The 23,940-nt window shown below is 38.9% G+C and overlaps 2 protein-coding genes across 5 annotated transcripts in view; both read left to right on the plus strand.

The window, feature by feature from the left end:
- LOC127437102 (integrin alpha-11-like) overlaps window positions 1-23,940 on the plus strand; it is a 563,744-nt gene that overhangs the window by 530,863 nt on the left and 8,941 nt on the right. The gene's annotated exons all lie outside the window — the stretch shown is intronic.
- The window catches only part of LOC127437096 (unconventional myosin-IXAb-like), a 90,371-nt gene continuing 69,717 nt past the window's right edge, over window positions 3,287-23,940 (plus strand). For 3 of the 4 annotated variants that reach the window (XM_051691757.1, XM_051691758.1, XM_051691760.1), the window contains exons 1-2: window positions 3,287-3,982; window positions 17,470-18,388. In XM_051691757.1, coding sequence (XP_051547717.1) covers window positions 3,954-3,982; window positions 17,470-18,388 — 948 coding nt within the window. In that variant the 5' untranslated portion in view covers window positions 3,287-3,953. The remainder of the gene's footprint in view (window positions 3,983-17,469; window positions 18,389-23,940) is intronic. The other variant, XM_051691759.1, reaches the window with a different exon arrangement.

A 23,940-nucleotide genomic window follows, 5' to 3' on the forward strand; every position in this document is an offset into this window, starting at 1 on the left:
ATAATGAAACTTGTAAATCACAAATCAGTTTGATGTGTTAAATTTATCTCTGGAGATGAACTCATTACTGAAATATTTCCTTTTCTCACATTCTGGTCGATGTTTGATTTTGAGATTATTTTAATTTTTCTAAGGCTAACCTTATACTTTAAAAGAAATATTCCGGGTTAAGCTCAATCGGCAGCATTTGTGGTATAATGTTGATTACCACAAAAATTCATTTCCACTCGTCCCTCCTTTAAATGTGTGTTCCAGTGAAACAGTTACAATGGAAGTCAATGGGGTCAATCTGTAAACATTAAAATACTCACTGTTTCAAAAGTATAGACACAAGACGTAAACAATATGTGTGTTAACATGATTTCCGTGTGCATCCGTGTAAAGTTATAGCCAATTTTACAACTTCGTTGCCATGATGTTAGCCGTAAACCCTAAAGCAACCGTAAAAATGACGGTTTAAACAACTTTACAGCTCAAGTTTTAAAAGATTAATTAATGTAAGTGCTTTTATAAAATTATAAGCTTCCCTCCAAAAATCGTCCCATTGACTTTCATTGTAAGTGTCTCACTGAAACACACATTTGTGCTTTTTTTAAAGAAAAGGAGGAACGAGTCGAAATTAATCTTTTTGTGGGAATCAACATTATGCCACAAACGCTGTCGATTGAGCTGAACCCGGAATATTCATATGCATTTTCAGATGAAACATATTAGTGTAGACATAACCGAAGTTGTAAAACAGCAAAGTAGGTTAGAACTCCCACTAGGGAGTAATTAAAACAAAATTGTACATGCAAATTCAACAGTGTACTGTCATTCTTTTTTTCATTCTTTATACACTTGCAAACATGTTCATGCATCAGTTAAATGTTGTAGTTCCACATTTATGCCATTTAATGGCAGCTATTAACATCGGTTCTTTCAAACCGCAGCTCTTTGTTTTGTTTGTAGTGTCTGGACTCATCGTCTGCAGTAGCTGGTTAAAAACATCTCTCCCCTGAGACGTGCCGTGAGCATTTCCTGTAAGTCTACACTCAGGAGCTGAAATTATTCTGACATTATTGATCCATTAATTCCTTTAAAACAGTGAAGGTTAATGTTTAAATATTGTGCAGCTTTATATTATATTTTTAATTTGCCGATTGCCTTCTTGATGAAGGATACTTGCAATGCTGCCTTAGAATTTAACCAAAACGTATAAAACAACATAAAATTGTTTGCTCATTTTTGTAATAGTCTTTGCTTCAGTATGACGCCTTAAGGCTAGGGTATACTTAGTTTTTCCATGTGCCGTTAGGTCTCAGTATACTCTTGCATAGTCTTTTTACTTTAAGCCCAAATGGACATGTGGAACCAGCCTGGGCCTCGTTTCCCAAAAGCATTGTAATTTAAGTAGTACTTGAAAATGCTCGTAGATTTACGAGTGCTCATGAGTAATCGTACAGTGCTAAGAGCATCGTAAGCACATAGACTAATGCAGACTCCTGCAGGACAAATGCAAAATTACACCTGATACAATTTAAACATCTACACTTTAAATATATCACTTTATGCTAAAACTTTAATATCAGGATATGCTGGGGGCCTGGGTAGCTCAGAGAGCATTGACGCTGACTACCACACCTGAAGTCGTGAGTTTGAATCCAGGGTGTGCTGAGTGACTCCAGTCAGGTCTCCTAAGCAACCAAATTGGCCCAGTTGCTAGGGAGGGTAGAGTCACATGGGGTAACCTCCTCGTGGTCACTATAATGTGGTTCTCGCTCTCGGTGGAGCGCGTGGTGAGTTGTGCGTGGATGCTGCGCAGAATAGGGTGATGTCTCCACGGTAACGCACTCAACAAGCCACGAAATTTGAGAAAATGAAATATTACACATGCACACCTGATTATGGAAGCAGATTGTGTAAAAGAAATAGATCGTTCTGCACAGAATTATTGTAAAACTATATGTAAATATGTAGTTAATGTAAAAATATTTTTAAACAAATTTTAGCAATTATTGTAAAGTTACGCACAAATACAATAAAGTTACAATGACGAGCAGCACTATACATTCACATTTCAGCACTGTCGCACGGACAGCGACTCTCTTAAGTAGCACTTAAAGCACGTCCTCGCTCATTCATGTTTAGTGCAGTTTTAGGAAATGCACGTAAAAAATAATGAACATTCGTAGAATCGCTCGTAGAAAACGCTCTTAACTGCTAAGATTAATCATTATTGGGAAACGAGGCCCTGGCCTCATAGAATCACCATACTATACATTTTGCAAAATAATTTTATGTGTCTCGTTGTACGAATTGCGGCAGTTTCCTGGTGAAAACACTAGAGGCGCTAAAACAACTAATACTTCTATTCGCTTTCACACAATTCACGATTATCAGTTCATAAACACTTACTTTTCACCCTGTTCCTCACACAATGCTATCTTATGACATCTAAACACTTTTACTATAGTGCATGACTCATTTTAACATTTGCATCACATAATCAACAACATTTACAAGCTTGTTTGAGTGCGATCAAATTGTGCAGTAGCTCGACTGAGAGTGTTGCACTTGTGATTTAAAGGAGCGGGTACGAGTCCTGAAGAGCACGCAAATCCATGTATGAACCCAACGTTTCATAGAAGCAGCACAAAATGATGCTAATTGTGTTTTTCATCTCACATTTGCTTTTTCTGACACTATCGGTTAGGTTTAGGTTTAAGGTTTACGGTAGGGAGGTCGGTTTGTTTGTGCATTAATCTTTTTTGGGAAAACATATAACTCACTTTTAGCGCCACACAGTGGACATTTCACATAGGAACATCAGCGATACATGTAATGGACCGCGTAATATAATTTAGCAAAAATGACGCTACAGTCACATAATTTTATAGAGCTGCTCGCGGACAGTTCGCATGAGTTGTACCGGCACGCGGAAAACTGAAGTATACTTTGTATTTTTGCGTGAACTTAAATGATGTCTAGGAAGACAACTCACTGTTGTTTTGTCTACAAAAGCAGAGGAAGTTTAAATGCAGCCACACACAAACAAAATCAGGGTCTCCTGCATTAGCTGCAACACATGTTCATGCAGATGTGCTGCATTTTTACACAGCTCAATGCACAGTAGGATTAACCATTACAGTAGTTTGTTTTGCTCAGATCTCTCTTCCTTTCTTTGTCCTTTTACAGTATATCTTCCTCCTTATGCCCATATGATAGTCCCTCTCAGATCGCATTTCAGGAAATAACAGCCCTCTTTCACCTCCCCCTCACTGCATTTCCTCCACCCCCTCTCGGCCGCAGCTGCCAAACGTTTCACACACACACTCATGCAGACATACACTCGCATTAGCGTCTGGACCAAGTGTTTAGAGGAGGGGCAGCAGTCTGGAACAACAGCAGAAGGGGACATTCACTGCCAGACTGCAGGCGACTACACCAAGGAGTCTGTACCCAAGATTCAGACGCATGTCCTTCAACGTTACGGTTAGTTTTGTCCTCTGTTTCCCACATGGGCATGGACGCAACTGACCAACGCATTTCAAGAAGACTGTGATGTTTCTGCAAAAACGAGGCGGGTTTGTTCTGGGTTCCTCACCTTATATGGATCAAACCGAGACGTTGAGGATCTGCTCCGGGTGACAGCCAGATCAGGCTCTCTGTGGTATTTGTGTGTTTGTGTCTCTCTGGAGCTGTGGAATGTCAGTCTGGAAGCCGGAGCAGATTCCCAGAGGCGAGTTTGAAGGCTTGAGGCGTGAGCTCAGCGCAGACTCGCCATCAGAACCACTGTTCTCCAGAGAGCCCGATGTTGCCTGGCTGCAATGGGACAACTGAGATGGTGGAGTTTTTTAGTTTCACCTAGTAATCATCCTCAAAGCAGAACTGACTCTGAGCTTGGCTCTCCTCTGAAATCCGTCACACTTTGAGTCTGTCTTGAGAGGTTTATGTGAGTCCCGTGCTTGTCCATGCCTGTCATTACCCTACAGATCAAAGGGTAAGTATACGCATTTTGAACTCTTACGACTGATCTGTACGCTGAAAACGAAGCAACTTGATCTTGACGCTTTGTGAGTGGACTGTTGTTGAGGTCAACATGAAGTTTGTAAAGGTTTCCAAGAAAGATTCTTGTTTGATGAATGTTTTTAGCATTTAGTGTTCTTGTTCTGTGCGTTCTTAAGGAGTCATAGTTGTTTTTCCCTTGAAATGTTGGTGTTCTTTAGATGGAAACATTTTTGTGATAACTTGACAGGCGGCACACAAGGTGTTTATCACTGTTTATAAAGTAAGAGTGAAAACTTTTGCGCTTTGGAAAGGTGCAATGATCTGTACGTGTGATCTATGGTTTGATGTGGCATTTGAAGTACAACTCATTTAACTAATCATCATGATGGTTTACTAGTTTACAACCGATTAGTCGATTAGTGAGGTATATCTACTGAAGTTGCCAAAAACATGTCCAGGTCACATTTCACCCCAAAATCAAAAGAAATCCAACCATATATATTGCATTAGGAAAATGTAGTCTTATGTAAGGACCCTTCATGTTTTGCATCATGACATTATTTTCAGGACAATTAAGCATGTTTCCTTGCCAATTCTCATCACTGTAATGCGTTTGGCATTGTCTTTCCCATCAATAGTAATTTTTTTTTTTTTATTGTATTAAATAGAAAACAAATACTGTTTATACACACTATATATTGCATCCTGTTCCATTCTGATGTGCTTCATCTGCTGTTTTTGAATGCAACGTTGTGTTTTGTGTGAACGCCCCCTTAGAAATGCATCTTATTGGGATCATTTGATGCCAAAACCAGCCAAATTGTACAGGCCACCTACTCGACTTAAACGATAAAAAAAATGCCGTTTTGCACATCCCTAATCCATTTTAATCACACAAACTCTTTGTATGTTTGTTGCTTTGCACGTGTGACTGTTTGATTGAAGATCTTTCTGCTTCTTATCAAGAAAAGGAACACACAGCATTCAGATAACCAGGAGAAATTGCTTTCCTATCCATCACCGTTGTAGCTCTTTTGTTGCCTGAAAGACGTGCTCATATTTTTCAGGTCATTTGTGACCTCTGCCAGCTCTTCTTTGCAGGTAAACATGGCGTGTCCTATATAAAGGCTATTTTCTGCACACTGATCCCTGTTTCAGCAGTATCTCCACTCCTACACTATCAGAAAAGGCTTGAGAGACTTTCTTAGATATTCACTATTGTGTCCGCTTTCATCTGTCGCCAAACAGAATAACAAATGAAAGGCGTCCCACCCTTCCTGGTCAACCGATGTGACGGACGGGGGGATTGTGTCATAATGGATTCCTCGCAAACCTGAGGTCATTTTGAGATGGTGCGAAGTTTGGATGACATCATCCATAGACGGAGCTCGCTATGAAAGAATTATGATAACCCTTTGGAGAATATAAAGATGGAGTGATTCTGTTGTGTGTTGCATTTTAAGCCTGGCCAATATTCTACCACCCCTGGAGTTGGGTATCTCAGCGAGTATTGATGCTGACTGTCACCCCTGGAGTTGCGAGTTTGAATCCAGGGCATGCTGAGTGACTCCAGTCAGGTCACCTAAGCTACCAAATTGGTCCAGTTGCTAGGGAGGGTAGAGTCACGTGGAGTAACCTCCTCATGGTCGTGATTAGTGGTTCTTGCTCTCAATGAGGCGTGTGGTAAGTTGTGTGTGGATCGCGGAGAGTAGCATGAGCCTCCACATGCTGTGAGTCTCCGCGGTGTCATGCACAATGAGTCACGTGATAAAATGTGCGGATTGTTTCAGAAGCGGAGGCAACTGATACTTGTCCTCCGCCACCCAGATTGAGGTGAGTAACTGCGCCACCACAAGGACCTACTAAGTAGTGGGAATTGGGCATTCCAAATTGAAAAAAAAAAAAAAAAAAGCCGGGCCAATTTTGAGGTACCATATTAATGTGTTTTCTAAAGTGCTAAGTCATTAAACTAATATAATTATTGATGTTCATGTGTACAGAGTCATATACTTGTACATTAAATTTTAGTTTTACTCAATACATTTTAACGTGCGAGGGACAAATAAATATTTAGGTCAATTTAGGTTTTTAGCTTTGGTTGGTGTTAACTTAATATTGTGAAAAGCATGTTTGAATTTTTTCAAGATCAAACAATTATTTGCAGAATACTATATGATGTAGAGAGAACACATTGTTTAAAAGCTTTAAAATGCACTAAGCTTTAAAATTTCTTTAATCAAAAATTGTTGACAACAAACAGGATAGATTGTCTTGTTTACAGCCACTAGACGCCAAAAGGTTGCTAAGTAATTGCGATGTCAACCATTGCAATTTCAAGAGTAATGTTGCTTTCATGTCATGCTGGAATTACCGTAATTACGAGCTTTAGACTTGTAAAAAAACATTCACCTTTTTATAATACTAGTAATTATAAGTTGTACTAGAACTCGGAATTCTATGAAAGCTCCGACTTGACCTTTGTGACGTCATGTACGCTGCAAAAAATGGCACAAGATATTAGGTCTGTTTTTCATAGAAATCCAACAACATTTGGTGGGATTTATGCTTAAGACAAGAAAAAACTACTTGCCAAAGGGGTCAGAAAAATAAACTCATTTCACCTTTGAATCAAGTTTTTTATTTTCCTGTTTTAAGCATAAACTCTGAAAACAAGACGACATGTCTTCTCATTTTGCTTCTCAAGTACATTTATGTATTTTTAAGAATGTGTAGATATTTATACTGGAAAACAAGACGCAATAGCAAAACAATTTTGCAGTGTAAGAAGAACCAATATGGCAGCAGCCACAACATATAAAGGTAGTTAAAGATATTTATTTCTGTTTCGAATGCCATTTTGATAGACACTGTTATCGGAACATGGAACGCTTTCTTTATTCTTTAACATTGTGGAAGAACTTATAGAGGTGAATTAATAAATTAATATTGTGATTATATATGTTGCTGTTATCACTGACAAAGCCACGCAAGGATTCGTTTTGGCCTTCTGAGCGATGCTATAAAATCTGATAATTTCTCAGTTCAAGGATGTAAACAGCTCAAAGTAGAATCAATTGTCATTTTTGTAATTCCGATACGATGTGAACGCAGCACTACTTCTGCATTCACACACAGAACGATAATTTACAGGATTAAATCTCGCATTTTAATGTGGTTGTCAATCCCAAAACTTTGCAGTGTGTACGTGGCCAATCTGTATTTGGGAACTTTAGTTGAAATAAATAAATTTACATACAAAAATTTATGGAAGAATGGTTTACGAACAGTTTGCATGAAATTAGTTTCACGAATAATACCTTAATACACCTTAAATACATTTAAACTCAGTTTTTCACAATTCCTGACATTTAATCGTAGAAAACATTCCCTGTCTTAGGTCAGTTAGGATCACTACTTTATTTTAAGAATGTGAAATGTCAGAATAATAGTAGAGAGAATGATTTATTTCAGCTTTTATTTCTTTCATCACATTCCCAGTGGGTCAGAAGTTTACACACACTTTGTTAGTATTTGGTAGCGTTACCTTTAAATTGTTTAACTTGGGTCAAATGTTTTGGGTATCCTTCCACAAGCTTCTCACAATAAGTTGCTGGAATTTTGTCCCATTCCTCCAGACAGAACTGGTGTAACTGAGTCAGGTTTGTAGGCCTCCTTGCTCGCACATGCTTTTTCAGTTCTGCCCACAAATTTTCTATCGGATTGAGGTCAGGGCTTTATGATGACCACTCCAATATCTTGACTTTGTTGTCCTTCAGCCATTTTGCCACAACTTTGGAGGTATGCTTGGGATCATTGTCCATTTGGAAGACCCATTTGCGACCGAGCTTTAACTTCCTGGCTGATGTCTTGAGATGATGTTTCAATATATCCACATAATTTTCCATCCTCATGATGCCATCTATTTTGTGAAGTGCACCAGTCCCTCCTGCAGCAAAGCACCCCCACAACATGATGCTGCCACCCCCATGCTTCACGGTTGGGATGGTGTTCTTCGGCTTGCAAGCCTCACCCTTTTTCCTCCAAACATAACGATGGTCATTATGGCCAAACAGGTCAATTTTTGTTTCATCAGACAAGAGGAAATTTCTCCAGAAAGTAAGGTCTTTGTCCCCATGTGCACTTGCAAACTGTAGTCTGGCTTTTTTATGGTGCGGTGGCTTCTTCCTTGCCGAGCAGTCTTTCAGGTTATGTCGGTATAGGACTCGTTTTACTGTGGATATAGATACTTGTCTACCTGTTTCCTCCAGCATCTTCACAAGGTCCTTTGCTGTTGTTCTGGGATTGATTTGCACTTTTCGCACCAAACTACGTTCATCTCTAGGAGACAGAATGTGTCTCCTTCCTGAGTGGTATGATGGCTGTGTGGTCCCATGGTGTTTATACTTGCGTACTATTGTTTGTACAGATGAACGTGGTACCTTCAGGTGTTTGGAAATTGCTCCCAAGAATGAACCAGACTTGTGGAGCTCCACAATTGTTTTCTGAGGTCTTGGCTGATTTCTTTTGATTTTCCCATGATGTCAAGCAAAGAGGCACTGAGTTTGAAGGTAGGCCTTAAAATACATCCACAGGTACACCTTCAATTCAGTACACCTCCTATCAGAAGCTAATTGGCTTATTGTCTAAAGGCTTGACATCATTTTCTGGAATTTTCCAAGCTGCTTAAAGGCACAGTTAACTTAGTGTATGTAAACTTCTGACCCACTGGAATTGTGATGTATATCAATTAAAAGTGAAACAGTCTGTCTGTAAACAATTGTTGAAAAAATTACTCGTGTCATGCACAAAGTAGATGTCCTAAATGACTATAGTTTGCTAATATTAATTCTGTGGATTGGTTAAAAGATGAGTTTTAATGACTTCAACCTAAGTGTATGTAAACTTCTGACTTCAACTGTATATGTCAAATATGCAATATTAATTACAGTCGACGTGATCTGACAGCCTGGGAAGAATTCCTTGAAAAAGATGAGGAATGTTGAAACACACCGCTCGTGCGCCATACTGTAGCTCATTATGTTCTGTCAGTCATCTTTATTGGTTAAGGGGAAATATTACCCGAGCGAGCGCAACCGCCAGACTTGTCAGCGTCAGAAAGAGACATGAGGCATCATGGGATAGGGTGAGATTCTTAAGACTCATTTGTTTGTGGTGTCAAGTGTGTTTTAAGAAGGTTCATGGTTGTTATTTAATAAAAGTGTGTTAATAGAACAGACCTGGACTTCTGCTCCGTGTCACTCAGCACACACTCTTGCAGCTGACGTTGAAGAAAATCCTTCCAGAAGCAAATAGTGATTCTGTTCTGAAATTTAGTGAGCTTCCTCACTGTCTACTGCCTACATAGGAGGCTCACTTCTAAGGCAGCATTCTAAGAATGTTGGCATGTTGCTAAACTAATAACACAATACTCTAATAAGTGTAAGTAGAAAATACACAGCATACACATATTGGATAAAATAGTACATATTTAACTAGATCGGACAATTTTTTTAATTGGTACTTTTCTAGTATTGATTAAAATATATATAATACAGCAGACATGCACCTTAGAAGGCAGCATAATAAAGATGCCTAACTTCTGGAACAGTATTTGCGCATACTGTATGATGCTAATTTTGCCGATTGTCAGATTGAAATTCGAATACTTGTAGAATTTCAAAATAAAAAATGCACTTTTGAATGCAAAAACTGTGCATTCATATTTTAAATGTGAGCCAAGCAATGTCAGTGACTTAATGGAGGTCCTTTGTCATTGCGTCTTGCTCTCTTATCAGCGTCTCGTAGCACAAGGGGCCGTTCACGCAGAACCGGTTTTGTGTCTGTCTGCGCTCTTTTCCCATTGTTTGTATATGTAAACATGCGCTCTTTGACTCCTGCGTTCTGTTCTGTTGCAGCAAAGCGTTTCTTTTATTATTGAACTTTTTTACTTGAGATTTAAGAATATGAACTGGCTAAAAATCCTTTGAGTTTATTATTTTAAGCAATATACAGAAGTTTAAAACAGAATGCATTTTTGTTAGGTGGTATGTTTATTGCAATAATACAAAATAACACTGTGGTTTATATTTTTCCGTGTTACCCTCTTGTAGACATAGGAGATAAAAAATTATTTAAAAAATGTGGTGATCACTGATGTCCTGCTGTTTTTCCCAAACTGACATGTCTTTTAAAATGTGAAAATAATTGATAATATTTGAGTGAAAATTTTGAATTTAGCCCTTCTTCCATTATTATTATTATTATTATTATTATTATTATTTTTTGTTAAGTTGCCTGACTAAGCCGCCGCCTTTCATTTCTCTTTTTTTTTATTTTGGTTATGGTTTTTCATAGTATCTCTATGATTTTGGGGCAAAACTACAGGTAAAAAAAATAACCTTATCAAGGTGTCAGCGTCATGATTTTATTTTTACACAGAGATCAGTAAATCTATTACTGAAATCAGTTGACTTCAGCACTTCTTGTTGCATTATATGTCAATAGTGTGAGTCCAAATATGGGAAAAAGCTATTTTTTTGTGTTGTTTTTCCAAAGTTGGAGTGTCTATAACTCCAGAAGTATGAAATATATCTTAATATCCTTTTAGATTCTGGTTCAGAACAAACTTTCCTTTTTGCATTTTGATTTTTAAGGCGCTATATGGTCAAATCCCAGAGATATGAGGCTCTCAAAGTGGCTCAATGCGTAAATTTGTTCAATTTTACCCTGTACCTATGGATTAAGAAGCTAAGACGGCCTTCTGCTACAGACAGAAGACTCAGTTGGGGTGGGTTTGTTTTTGAATGGTGAGTCTTTGCCAGTCTGTCTGTACACCTGGAAGAGCTGGACGCGAGCCAAAGGGACCGACAGGAAATGAGACCAGAAATGACAGGATGAATTGAGATGGGCTTAATGACAGACTGAGTACATTGTGCAGGCGGAAACATCTCGCACATGAAATAAGAGAGCAGCCTTGGTTTGTCAGGTGTCAGTGAATGACTGTCGTTTACTCTACAGGTGGCTTCACATTTCCAGTGCTTTTGTAAGCTGTCATACTTCTGAAATACCAATGTTTTGATACTTGAAACGGAAGATGTTTGTCAGTGGGATAAGTTATGCATATGTCTTTAAGATGCATGTTTAAATAACATCAGCAAAACTATGTTCGTCAGAGTGTGGCTACTTTGAAGATCAAATTTAAATACAATAGTTTAACTTGCTGGACATTTTTGGTCACTGCATGATTCCCATACTTACATTTCATAGCTGTGATACGATTATTTCAAAATGTGGAAAATGGTGGTAATTATAAACATTGAGTTGGTGTATCCAAACTTAAAAAAAAAGTCTAGTCTATTTGGTCTGCGGGAGTCCCCAAAGCTAAAACAATTTGAAATTATTTTCCATTTTTATTGTGATGCATCTTTATTATTGCATTTCTAATGCTAGTAGGACTGTATGTTACTTGACTGACATAATTGGTATGTGGATTGTCAAGTATGTATTCATCAGGCATGTAGAACATCCTTTAGTGAAGATCGCGGGTCTCTCGTGTACTGTAAACAAGATTATTGTAAGATAAACACATTTTACGCAGTTGTCTCCATGTTTAAATGACTGCAGCTCAGTGTAAGCATGAATATTTCGGCTCTTGTTTGTTAGCATAATGCACTGTGGTAACGGTTATTTTATTAAACAGCTGTTGAATATTTCATGGAAACAAACATTGGATGGCTTCAGCAGAACTGAATTTAGATTCAAATGTGAGGATGAACTTATCACTGGATTTGCCAAAGGTTGCCAGGTTATAGGCATCAGGTTTGTTTCAATCACTTAGTAGGAAGCAACGAGCAGAATTGTATATTTGGCTTTATTTAGTCATAACTTTATATAGTTATGACTGTGAAATAATTATTACTTAAAGCTACTGTAACACATCAGTGGAAGGGAGGAGGCGAGAACCGGCTTGATAATATAAATAATAGTTTAATTATAAACTAAAACAAAAGCACAAACACACAGGTGTTGGACAGATGTCCGTAACTCTCTCTCTCCCACACATTGCCGTCTCCAATCGGCCCTATCCCTCTCGGGCTTAATCAGCCTTATTAGGGGCCGGGTGTGCGGAATCAAGACCCAGCCCCGCCCTCCGCCCTGCTACATTCCTCCCTCGTTCTCTCAGGCCGGGGAGCCCCCGGAATGACGTACATCCCCCCTCCTCTTTCCCTGGGGGGGGCGTGCCTTCCGTCCCGTCTGCCGGCAAGTCATCCCCGCCTACCTGGATGAGGGAGGGGACAAGGGGAGGGAAAAAATAGCAAAAAAAACACGGTACAAACACACCATAATTGTGCCGGTACCAACTTAAGATAATATAATTAACATTTAAAAAGAGAGGGAAAGGCCAACGCGGAGCGGCAGCGGGAGAGAGAGAGGAGAGAGAGAAAAAAACTAAACATTTTACTCACCGGTTCTCTGATACGCTGCAGCTTGGTCCTCGGCCACTCCTCCACCCTCTCGTGGACGACAGCCGCGCCTCCCTGGGCGGATCGGAGGCAGTCCTCCGGCCCCTGGCGGACGGAACACCCCGCCGCGTCTTTGGTGGACGTAAGGGGTCTCCCCCGCCCCTGGCAGTGGTTCTCCCGCTCCAGGCGGTCGGCCAGGAGTCCCTCCCCGCTCACGGTCGGCGGCCGCTCCTCCGCTCTCAGGCGCTCCTCCTCTCAGGCGGCCGGGCTCCTCCATCCCCCGGCAGATGGCCGCGGCTGCTCCGTTGGGGTGGATGGTAGTGGCAAGGACTCTACTACGGCGCATCCCTCCTCCGTCCCGTGTCTCGGCACCAGTGTAACATATTAATGGAAAGGAGGAGGTGAGAAGCGGCTTGATAATATAAATAATAGTTTAATTATAAACTAAAACAAAAGCACAAACACACAGGTGTCGGACAGCTGTCCGTAACTCTCTCTCTCTCCCACACATTGCCGTCTCCGGTCGGCCCTATCCCTCTCGGGCTTAATCAGCCTTATTAGGGGCCGGGTGTGCGGAATCACGACCCGGCCCCACCCTCCGCCCTGCTACAGCTACACTGTGTAAGATTGTTTTGGTTAATGAACAAATTGCCATTATTGATTGAGTACATAATCAGTGTTCAAAACAATGTTCTCACCTTACCCTGATTCACTACGGTAAACCTATAAATATGATTTGTATTTTGAGCTGTCGGGTTCGATTTGGCGTGAAATCGCTGGCTTATGACATACATCCTTGCGTCATTACGTCATGTCCGTGAACATAGGAAAGTAGAACCAGCTTTCTCATTCCCATGCAAACAGTAGATGTTGGTAATGTTAAAAAGAAGAAAGAAACTACGGTTCAGGACAGCATCGCAACAGTGTGGATGGATTTTGATCTGTTATCTGTTTGGCGAAGTTGTTTACCTGCTTTAATGCTTGGATATTTTTTCTGGTAGGGTTGTTGAAGCTAATATTGCTGGTCATGTTTGTATGAATCGAACGTTACTCTTGTGTTAACTAGTTTTAATTATCGCATCAGCTGATAAATTTTCCCGTTTGGCCGATTTGTTTCTTGAGGGCACTGAGAATCGTCTGCTTGCATGTGAAGTGTCTGAGACATGTAAACGACCAGTCATGGTTCGTTTTGTTGTTACATGCCATCATGTTACTACAATAATAGTGTGTGCACCGGTGTGCAACACAGTGTCATTTAAACGGTCCGCATATCAGAGCCGCGGCAGATGCGTTTGAGCTCATAATGCTAAAGTGCTCACCTGTTTCATTCTCCCTCTCTCTCCTCAACAGTTCCCTGTAACTTTTAACTATCATGTTTAATGATAAAAAGGAAAATATCAGTAAAAATAATACCATAAACCGTCTGCAAATATGCTGATATCTCGTTTAAACAGATGTAATAAACCAACCTCACAAAACTTCAGCAGATCCAGCATCCTGTGGAGCACTCATTTATTTACCTCTTAAGCATGGTTTTTCTATCAACCTCTCCTCAGCAGTTCCTTGTAACTTACGTTTTTAATGATAAAAGGCAAATATCAATAAAATTTGTATTATATACCATTTGCAAATATGCAGTCTCGTTTAAACAGATGTAATTCACGAAAATCCAGTGTTTTCTACCCGTTGAGCAGAATCAAAACTTCAGGATCAAAAGTTCCTGTCATTCACAAATCATGATGGTCAGTCCGTGACAATCCAAGCAGGCGATCTAGGCCATTTAAACTGTCAGGAGATTGTTGCTCGAGCTGGATCCACATGAGTGCAAGGCTGTGTCCGAAACCAGGAAAATGCTGCCTCCGGAGGCTATATACGGAGGTAGGATGAAAATAAGGTGCTTTTCAAACTGTTTGGTGATCAGTTTCCTTAATTGTTCAATTCATTCAAAACAGCTGTCAGTTAAGCCATTAACTGATTACGTAGCAAGTCAGCTGCCTATGTTTTCGGATGCAGCCCAAGGTAAAAACGCTTCACGTGTGCTATAAGCAAATGTATTATTCACTATGCACTGTATGTACAATTGGTTTAATTCAGTATTTTTTGAGAAAATGTGATTGTTAATGCGTACATGCCATCCATGGTTGCTGGACTACTGTGTGTACTGTTATTTCCTTCTTTCTAATATATTAACAATTTCCTCATGTGCAAATAAATTATTAAAATGAGATGACTAAACAGAAATCTGAAGAAAGCGCTATCTACTATTTAAAATACAATATTATTTTTTAGTTTTGTGTGAATTTGAGTAAATATAGTGCTAAATAAGAGTTTATATATATATATATATATATATATATATATATATATATATATATATATATATATATATTAGCAATTTTATGTTTGTTATTTACTATATTAAGTGATATATCAGCATTGAATCGGCCGATCGTTCACCCTGCTCTCTGGATATCGGCATCGACCATTAAAAAACCCATACCGGTCGACCAATTGTGTTAATCGATTGCGATGTATCTACGTTGTTGGGGGGAGTTACGGTGACATGTTTACTAATATTTATGACCTCTGAAATTGACTGTTAATTGTTATATTGCATTTTTTTGCATATTATTTGCATACTTTATAATGTATATTTTATCCCCATCATTATTGAATCCTCATTTTATGTTTTTAGTTTACGGTGTTATTGTGTGCATTGAATAGACATAATATTGTAGTATTACGGTTCACTTGCATTATCAACTGAGGATGTATAATATAAAAATAATAAAGTCTTCTATTGAACTCTTATCAGCCATATCACGAGTATCTCCTCTTAAATTAATAAGTGTAGTACAATACAAACATTAATAGTAGATAAAACACTTGAAAAATGAAATTAAAATATACTGCTAGCGATTGAGGTGATGTAGTCCTCTTTACGAGTGTTTTTTATCTTAATCAATGCAAGTAATATTTCAGTTTTAAATGTTTAATCGTATAACATTATATCAACATGAAAATAGCACATTATGACTCCGGCTCTGAATATCTCCAGTCATGATCACACACAGGCAATGTCTAGGTGAGCTCAAGTCAAGAGATTCATCCGCTGCCGAAACACGAATCACGTTTAGTGTTCTTCCACAAATTGCTTGCAATTTTATGTTTCAACCACAGATGTCACTAGAGAGCACAAAGTTACATAGTGCAGCTTTTAAAAAAAAGTATTTACTTTTAATTATTACTATTAAAAAGGACATAAATTCCAATCATAAAGTCTAAACATATTTCCGCTAATTTCTTTGGTGTCGTCTCTATAACTGTTCCCGGAGATTTTGCGTAATATTTAAAATCTGTAGAGCGCAATAGTGCCCACCCACATTTTTTAAGCCATCTTTGTTTCAGGAAGTATTTTCCCCATTCATTTCTTCCATAGGAATTTCATAAAAACCTTCATAAAATAGTTGCCACACTTTTATTGCCGTTATTCTCTGATTGGTGAATTTTTTTAAATGAAGTTGAAATAACGTACTGGTTTTGTATAAAAAGATTTATAAGTAGACTTGGGATATATGCATTTTTCATGCATCGATAATCAGAACATTTTCCTGATGATTATCTATCGATATCAGCATTTTTTCAGATATTAATAGGGCTACTTGTTGCACAATAGTCTTTGTCTCTTCATATATATTTCTCAAGTAAATTGTGAGCAGCAGGCTTCGGTTTAATTTCCTCTTCACATGTTTCAGAAAAAGGGACTCTCCACCACGTTAAGCGGCTGCATATCACCGACTATAATCCGACTATGGCCTCTGGCAAATCAATGAATACATTTTTTTCCTAGATTTCAAAACTTCCGCAATTGTGCATTGTACCTGCCTTTCGCTGCACATACCTGCCATTCGCCATGATATCTGTTCAAATGGGGTATTTGCCAGCTCAATCAACCCAGAATCCGAAATGACTCCAAACTTTGCCTCTTTCGCTTAACATAACATAATCCACAACAAAACACTATGCAATACACCAGCTGCACAAGTGTAGGGGTGACAGAGGTAACTTAGTATTAAGTACAGTAAATGGGTGCTGAGTGACTCCAGTCAGGTCTCCTAAGCAACCAATTGGCCCAGTTGCTAGGGTGGGTAGAGTCACATTGGGTTAACCTCTTGGTCACTATAATGTGGTTCTCGCTCTCAGTGGGGCACGTGGAGAGTTGTGTGTGGATGCCGCGGAGAATAGCGTGAAGCCTCCACATGCGCTACGTCTCCGCGGTAACACGCTCAACAAGCCACATGATAAGATGCGCGGATTGATGGTCTCAGACGTGGAGGCAACTGAGATTCGTCCTCTGAGTCACTACGACACCAGGAGGACTTAGAGCACATTGGGAATTGGGCATTCCAAATTGGGGAATAGGGGGAGAAAAAAGTTTAAAAAAAGTACAGTAATTGTTATATGACCCCTTGTGGTCTCCCAAAGCTATTACGCCAGACTACATTAAACGGAAGGCTAACTGACAATGAGTTGGAAAGCACAAAAATTAGGCTTCTAATTGAAATGTTGATATATTAATGCCTCAAAAACTTACTGAAAAATAACGTAATTGATGTATCAATATTTTATGATATTCCTATTTATAAGTCATTGTTAAAAATCAGTTCCCCTATGGAAAATATGAATGAGATTTTTACTTCCGGAACCAGACTGTTGCTATTGTTGTCGTATAATCTATTTCAGATAAACTGGCCCCTAAATGACACATACGAGCAAACTATGGCTGGTCACTTAACGTATCAGTCAGACTGTCTCTTCCTGTCTAACTGGGCAGTTCTTGACCAGAATAAGCTTCAAACTGGACCAGACTTAAAGCTGATTATCAAAAGTCTCATTATGCAAGACTTGTATTAACTTGTGTGTTTGCATGTTTGCATTATAAATTCTGACGTGAAGGACCTTCTAAGATAAGTATTTTTAAGAAAACAGGTTTTCTAATTCTTTTCTCTCTCCACAGGTGGAATGTCGTGAGTCCATCTCGTGAGTCTTGCATTGGCGCTGTGTCTCGTGCTGATGGGAGCTGCTGCACCATCATGAGTTGCCATGACGCTGGTGGGCGTCGCCGTTTCGAGGACTCGGAGTTCACCTTGTGCGTGTACCCCGGTGCGCTGTCAGAGGGCACCATCTACTGCCCCATCACCGCTCGAAAGGTCACTTCAGCCGCTGAGGTCATTGAGCAGGTCATCGCAAGATTGCAGTTGGACCGCACAAGGTTGTACGTGCTCGCGGAGGTGAAGGAATTTGGCGGGGAAGAATGGATCCTGAACCCTGGAGACTGTCCGGTACAACGCATGATGCTGTGGCCACGTATGGCACTGGAAAACCGGCTAGGTGGCGAAGACTACCGCTTCCTCTTGCGGGAAAAGAACGTGGACGGATCGATCCACTACGGAAGTCTGCAGATGTGGTTGCGAGTAACAGAGGAGAGGCGACGGATGATTGAGCGCGGCCTGCTCCCGCAACCTCCTGCCGGACACGTTGCTGATCTTTGCGCACTCCCAGACTTGAATGAGCGAACTTTGCTCGAAAACCTTCGTGGACGCTTTCGGCAAGAGAAAATCTACACGTACGTTGGCGGGATTCTAATAGTCGTCAATCCGTTCAAGTTCCTGCCCATTTACAACCCCAAATATGTGAAAATGTACGATAATCACCAGCTTGGGAAGTTGGAGCCGCATATTTATGCAGTGGCAGACGTAGCGTATCATGCCATGCTCCAGAGGAAGAGGAATCAGTGCATCGTGATATCTGGAGAGAGCGGATCGGGAAAGACCCAGAGCACCAACTTTCTGATTCATCACCTGACAGCACTCAGCCAAAAGGGCTTCGCTAGTGGCGTAGAGCAGATCATTCTTGGAGCAGGACCTGTACTGGAGGTAAGACTCGCATGCATGGATGGAAGGGTGTATGTCATGTTTATAGCGGACTATAATGAGATATATTGGAGTTTGACTGACAATATGTTGTGAAAATAGTGAATCTAGAAGAAAGCTACAAATCACTCTGTCTTGGTTGACTTGCGCAAAAAGAAGCATATAGTATTTTCTTGTGTTACCCTGAAATTCAGCTCAACCCAGTGATCCATCTTAGTCTTATTTTCATTGTCTTCTCTTCTCTTATGTCGTGGCGTCACTCTCTTCTGCCCTTAGGCTAATAACGAGACCGTATTATCTGCCTCTCTATGATTATGGTGGTTTGTCACTCTGTAAACTGACACTTGCGCATGATTGGCCCATGAACATAAATGCTCAGAGCATTCAGGTTAGATCTAGTTGTCTCAATGAGAGCAAACGGCAACACATTCGAATCCAGATGTTGTATGGATACACATAGTTTGTACGCATTAGTATTACATCATTTTCTCAATTTACTTCCATAATGAGGCATATATCCAAGTAAAACAGGATTTTGATTAGATGATTAAAAAGTGTCTTTATTTGACAGGTAGTTGAAAAATGAGTGCTTTGTGATTTCAGCTAAAAAGTTGTCGTTTAAGAGGCAGAGCAAGTTATTACATTTTGATGAAACATTACAAAGACAAATGTTTTTTTCTTTAAAATAAGGTGCACTTGGATTGGGAACGAATGACTGTTTTTATACTGGAACCAAGTGGTTTTAATGACTTTCGAATCCATTCGAAATGATATTCTTACGTGCGTTCTTCCACCTATAGCCCCCTTAAAATCCACAGCATGAACCGCAAGGCATTTAATTTGCCTTTATGTCCAAATTGTGAGACTTAAATAAGAGTCATTCCAAACTAGATGTTCATATGACAATGAGCAGTTAAATAATGTACATTGAGTTTTGTTGTAATTAATAAAATCAGGAAATTCTTTGTATCGAATTCATGTACTTAGTACATGATGTGCCGATTAATCGAATTAATCGCAATTAATCGCAAATCAATACTTCCTGAGAAAAGCTCCCAAATAAAGATAATTTAGTATAAAGTATGTTGATTACAATACTGTAAATATAATATATATTAAATATTATAATTCAGATCATTCAAATACATTACGATACAAATATCATGGCAGCAGGTACAAGACAAGTAAAGCATTTAGACAATACAAAAAGTGACTTAAAAGTCAAAATATTGTCTTATATCCATATCATTAAACATAAATCTATTGTTGTGCATCGTCCCTCTGCGCTATTCTTATTTGTTGGTCTATGTACTCGTGTGTCAGATGGACGCTTTTGGAGCATCTTACTTTGGTTGTGTCGTGTCTCGCTAGTTTTCAGCGTCTCTAGTCACACGAGCTGTTTTTAGCACGCTGTGTCAAGTTAAATTAAGTTTTGAAACTTTGAAAAACGCATCTCGAGAACTCTGCATTCTTTGGTGCTGGATCTAGCCGTGTTTGTGCACGTCATCTGTGGAAGTCTGTGCTGGTCTCGTTGGTTTGACGAGGCGTGTTGCCTGTACAGCTGGAGTTGCGCTGACTGCCCCCTACTGCCACAAATTCTTAAAAACAATTCCCATCCCTGACATGCACTGATGCATCTTTTAAAACAAGACCAAGAATGTGTTTTCAGTAAGTAAATATGGTCAGTCTGGTTTGGCCTGTGGTTTATTAGTTCGAGCACATAAATAGAAACATTCGGCCTTTGTGCTGCTATTTCTCGACACAGATGGGAACAGTTTTGTTTGTGTTTGTGATGTCACTGTATGCTCTTGGGGCGGTGTGTGTGGATATTTTAACACATACCAGACGGTCTCTGTAACCAGGATTCTTCTTGTCTTGCCAAAAGTGGCCGTTGTTTGTCGGACATGCAAGCCGAAGCTGCCAGTCTCAGATTTAACACAGACACGGGTGTGTGTTCGGTCAAATCTGAATAAGCAGAAAGGCAACGGCAACACAAAACCCACACACACACCTGGTGTTACAGTCACATTCATCAGAGGTCTAGAACAGGCTGCAAGATTACAGATGATCATTCTTTTGAAACCATAACTGGGTAATTAGTCTGTAATGCTACATTAAATACCATGGTAACCATAGATTTTACCATAATGACTGCTGCTATATGTTAAGCATCACATATGAGTAAACAATACTCAGAGCACCTGTGCATCATGATGGTGCGTTTTCAAGGGCAGGCAATTTGCTGTAGTAACTACGATATTTTGGTGAAAACTTGTTACCATGGTAAATTAAGGGAACACTCTCGGACTAACTTCCTCTACTTCCTCAGGAACTAAAAACCCACATGATGTAATCTTAATTAAGTCGACTAGTTCAGTTCATATGCAAATATACACTTACTAACGCAAACACACACACTCTCTGAATGTGTTTGTTGTGTTGACCTGACACGCTATCCTGTCAACCGAAGTTAAAACGCACTATTTCTATCTAGCTAATTTAGTGCCAGAACTAAACAAACAAATAGAACGTTTTGCAAACAAACACAATCTGCTTCACAAAGATAATCTCGACACTCAAACAAACAGATTTGCAAATACAAAGGGACATTTGAGAAAAAACTTTTGTTTTACAAATATAAAAAATGTGTTTCATAAGAGCACACATCATATTTCACAAATTAATACAATCTATTCTACAAATTCTTCACCATCATTGAACAAATACATACCACTTGTGAGTCACGTGACTTTTGGCACAGTTTTCTAAACCACTGTCTTGATTTTCTTACAAATGCGTCAAAGCAGATTTTCTAACAAATGGGCATTAGTAGCATGACCCTCTTTCAAAACAGTAGTATTTTTTACATTTTATTTACATTTTTGATTTCTTGTCATAAAAAATAAAATAAAAATACTGTATAAACGTGAACAAATGGGTTATGTCTGCTGTACTGTATTTGATTTATTTATTTCGTTTTTATAGCTGTAAAAAAACAATTGAACAAATAATATCAGCAGTCTGGCCTCTATGCACTGTTTGAGTTCCCAGACATTGTGCGTGTGTGTGTGTGTGTGTGTGTGTGAGAGAGAGACAAGTGCTTATGTAAACAGACTTGGATGCGTGCATCGTATAATCACGCTCGATCAGCATGTTTTCACTATGAGTATACGAGTTTTAAACTGTTATCATGGTGCTTTTGTGATAGTTTGGGTGTCTGTTTCAGAAAACAAATGTATTATATGCCTGAAAAGATTGTTTGAGTTGTTGTTTGTGTGAATGAAAACTGCATTTGCACCTAGTAAGTAGACATAGCTGCGTGCATGGGAAGATTGCGCGTTTAGATGTGATGTCTGTGCATATATCAGCTGTGAACTGTTATCGTTGTACTTTTTTGACAGTTAGGCTGTTTGTTACACAAAATAGGCATAGTATGTGTGTAAGGGGGTTCAGTGGAAAGGAGGAGGCGAGAACCGGCTTGACAACTTAAATAATAATTTAATAAACAACTTAAACAAAACACACAACTATAAACACACAGTACAGCTGTCTGCAATTCTCTCTCTCTCAAACTGTCGTCCCCGGCCGCCTTTATCCCTCGCGCGCCCCATCAGGCTGATTGGGAACTGGGTGTGTCTCATTCCAGCCCGGCCCCGCCCTCCTCGGCTCTACAATGTGCTTGAAAAGACTCTGAGTAGCTGTTTGTTTGACGATTGACAATCACTACTAATGTAAACAAACATGGCAGCACGCATTGGAGGAAGATCGCATTTGATGTAATGACTGTGAGTATAAGAGCTGTAAACTTTTTATCATGGTACTTTGGTGACGAGTTGGATGTATGTATATAAAATAAACTTATTCTGTGGTTTAAAACACTGTATGAGTAACTGTTTGAGAGAAGATAAACTGGACCGTTGCAGCCTGTGTCGGCGTGAAACACACACACACACACACACACACACACACATACACTTGTTTCATTGTATAAGTGAAGACATTTAATTGAAGAAATGGTTTTATACAGAGGTAAAGCTATTTTCTAAACCTTACCCTCACAAAAACCTGTTTAAATTTAAAGCTAAATTTAATCTGGTCGATTTATGAGCCTTTTGAACTTGTGAGGACCGCTGAAAAAGTCCTCATATGTTGGTTTTCATCATGTTTCACTATATTAGTGAGACATTTTCAAAAATGTGACCCTCACAAAGAAATCGAAACCTTTACACACTAGGGCCGATTGACATGGCTACAAAATAGGCTTCTATTTTTCTGCCTATTGACATATTTAATATATATACTGTATATATATATATATATCAAGGAACTATTATTTCAAGCAAACAGCCAAGCAGATTCAAAATGATTATTGCATGAAGTACATTTTTACTTTAAAAAAAATGAAGAGTGTTTTCCACAGTTTTTCACCAAATGAACATATTGAATAATATGAATAAATTATATTTAATAATTTTCATTTATCTGCACCAATATACAACAATCATAATAATAAAAAGCATTATTTAACTACATTTTTGCTCTAACATTTTTTGTAATGAACAGAGTGTGCCAAAAATAGAACTTCAACTATTTCTTGGAACCCAGTTAAATATTTTAATACCTAATAATAATAATAATAATTATTATTATTATTATTTATTTATATTTAAATTATTATTATTATTGTTGTTATTGTGGGAACCAGTCTAAAAAAATTTTAATAATATAACACACACACAAATATATATAATTGTATTAATTATATTGTATATAATTATATAGTATTTACTTCACCTGGATTTAAAAAAAAAAAAATTATTTGTATAATAACTTGTAGCATTTACAAATGTTAGGAACTGCGTGACTGTGTTTCACAATGTATGCGCCTTTACAAAAAATCAAAAAGAGCTGCAAATTTGCCGCTCGTTATTTTCACATACAAATTAACTTGCCATTCGCCGCAAATGTTTGCCAGAAGTTTTCAGCTCTTTGCCGGTAGTGGTGAACCTCCGACAAACCTTTGGCAACAATGGACAATTTGCTGCAAGTTTGAAAATTATGGTGAACTTTCAATTTTTGTAAGGGCGAACCCCTGAAAACAGCATATGATGAGCCCCGCGCGTGCACACAGAACAGCGTGTCACCCCTTCACACTGAAGCACACGCACACACTATGTATTCATTTAATTAAATCACAGCCTTTTGCTGTTTAATAATCATATCTATAATAATCACATATATAATTACTATCATATGACCATATCACAGTTCTGATGTTAGTTTAATTAACTGCAGTCCTGAAGGATCTTCACATTCCTCTCTAGGAAAGTTAGTGGCGTGCATTAAAATCACTGTGATTTTCACAATATTGCATCGAGATATATCGCTCAGCTCTACACACGCACACACTTAGCTTTTATCAGAATGACATCACCCTTGACTGTATCATCTAACAGGCCATTTATTGCTTATTTAATTCTAGAAATCATTAGATTCCATTAAAGTCCTTTAATACAGGCCACAGTGGCATTCATGAGGCTAATGTGTAATCTGAG

This window comes from Myxocyprinus asiaticus, chromosome 48 (genome assembly GCF_019703515.2).
Source record: "Myxocyprinus asiaticus isolate MX2 ecotype Aquarium Trade chromosome 48, UBuf_Myxa_2, whole genome shotgun sequence".
NCBI lineage: Eukaryota > Metazoa > Chordata > Actinopteri > Cypriniformes > Catostomidae > Myxocyprinus > Myxocyprinus asiaticus.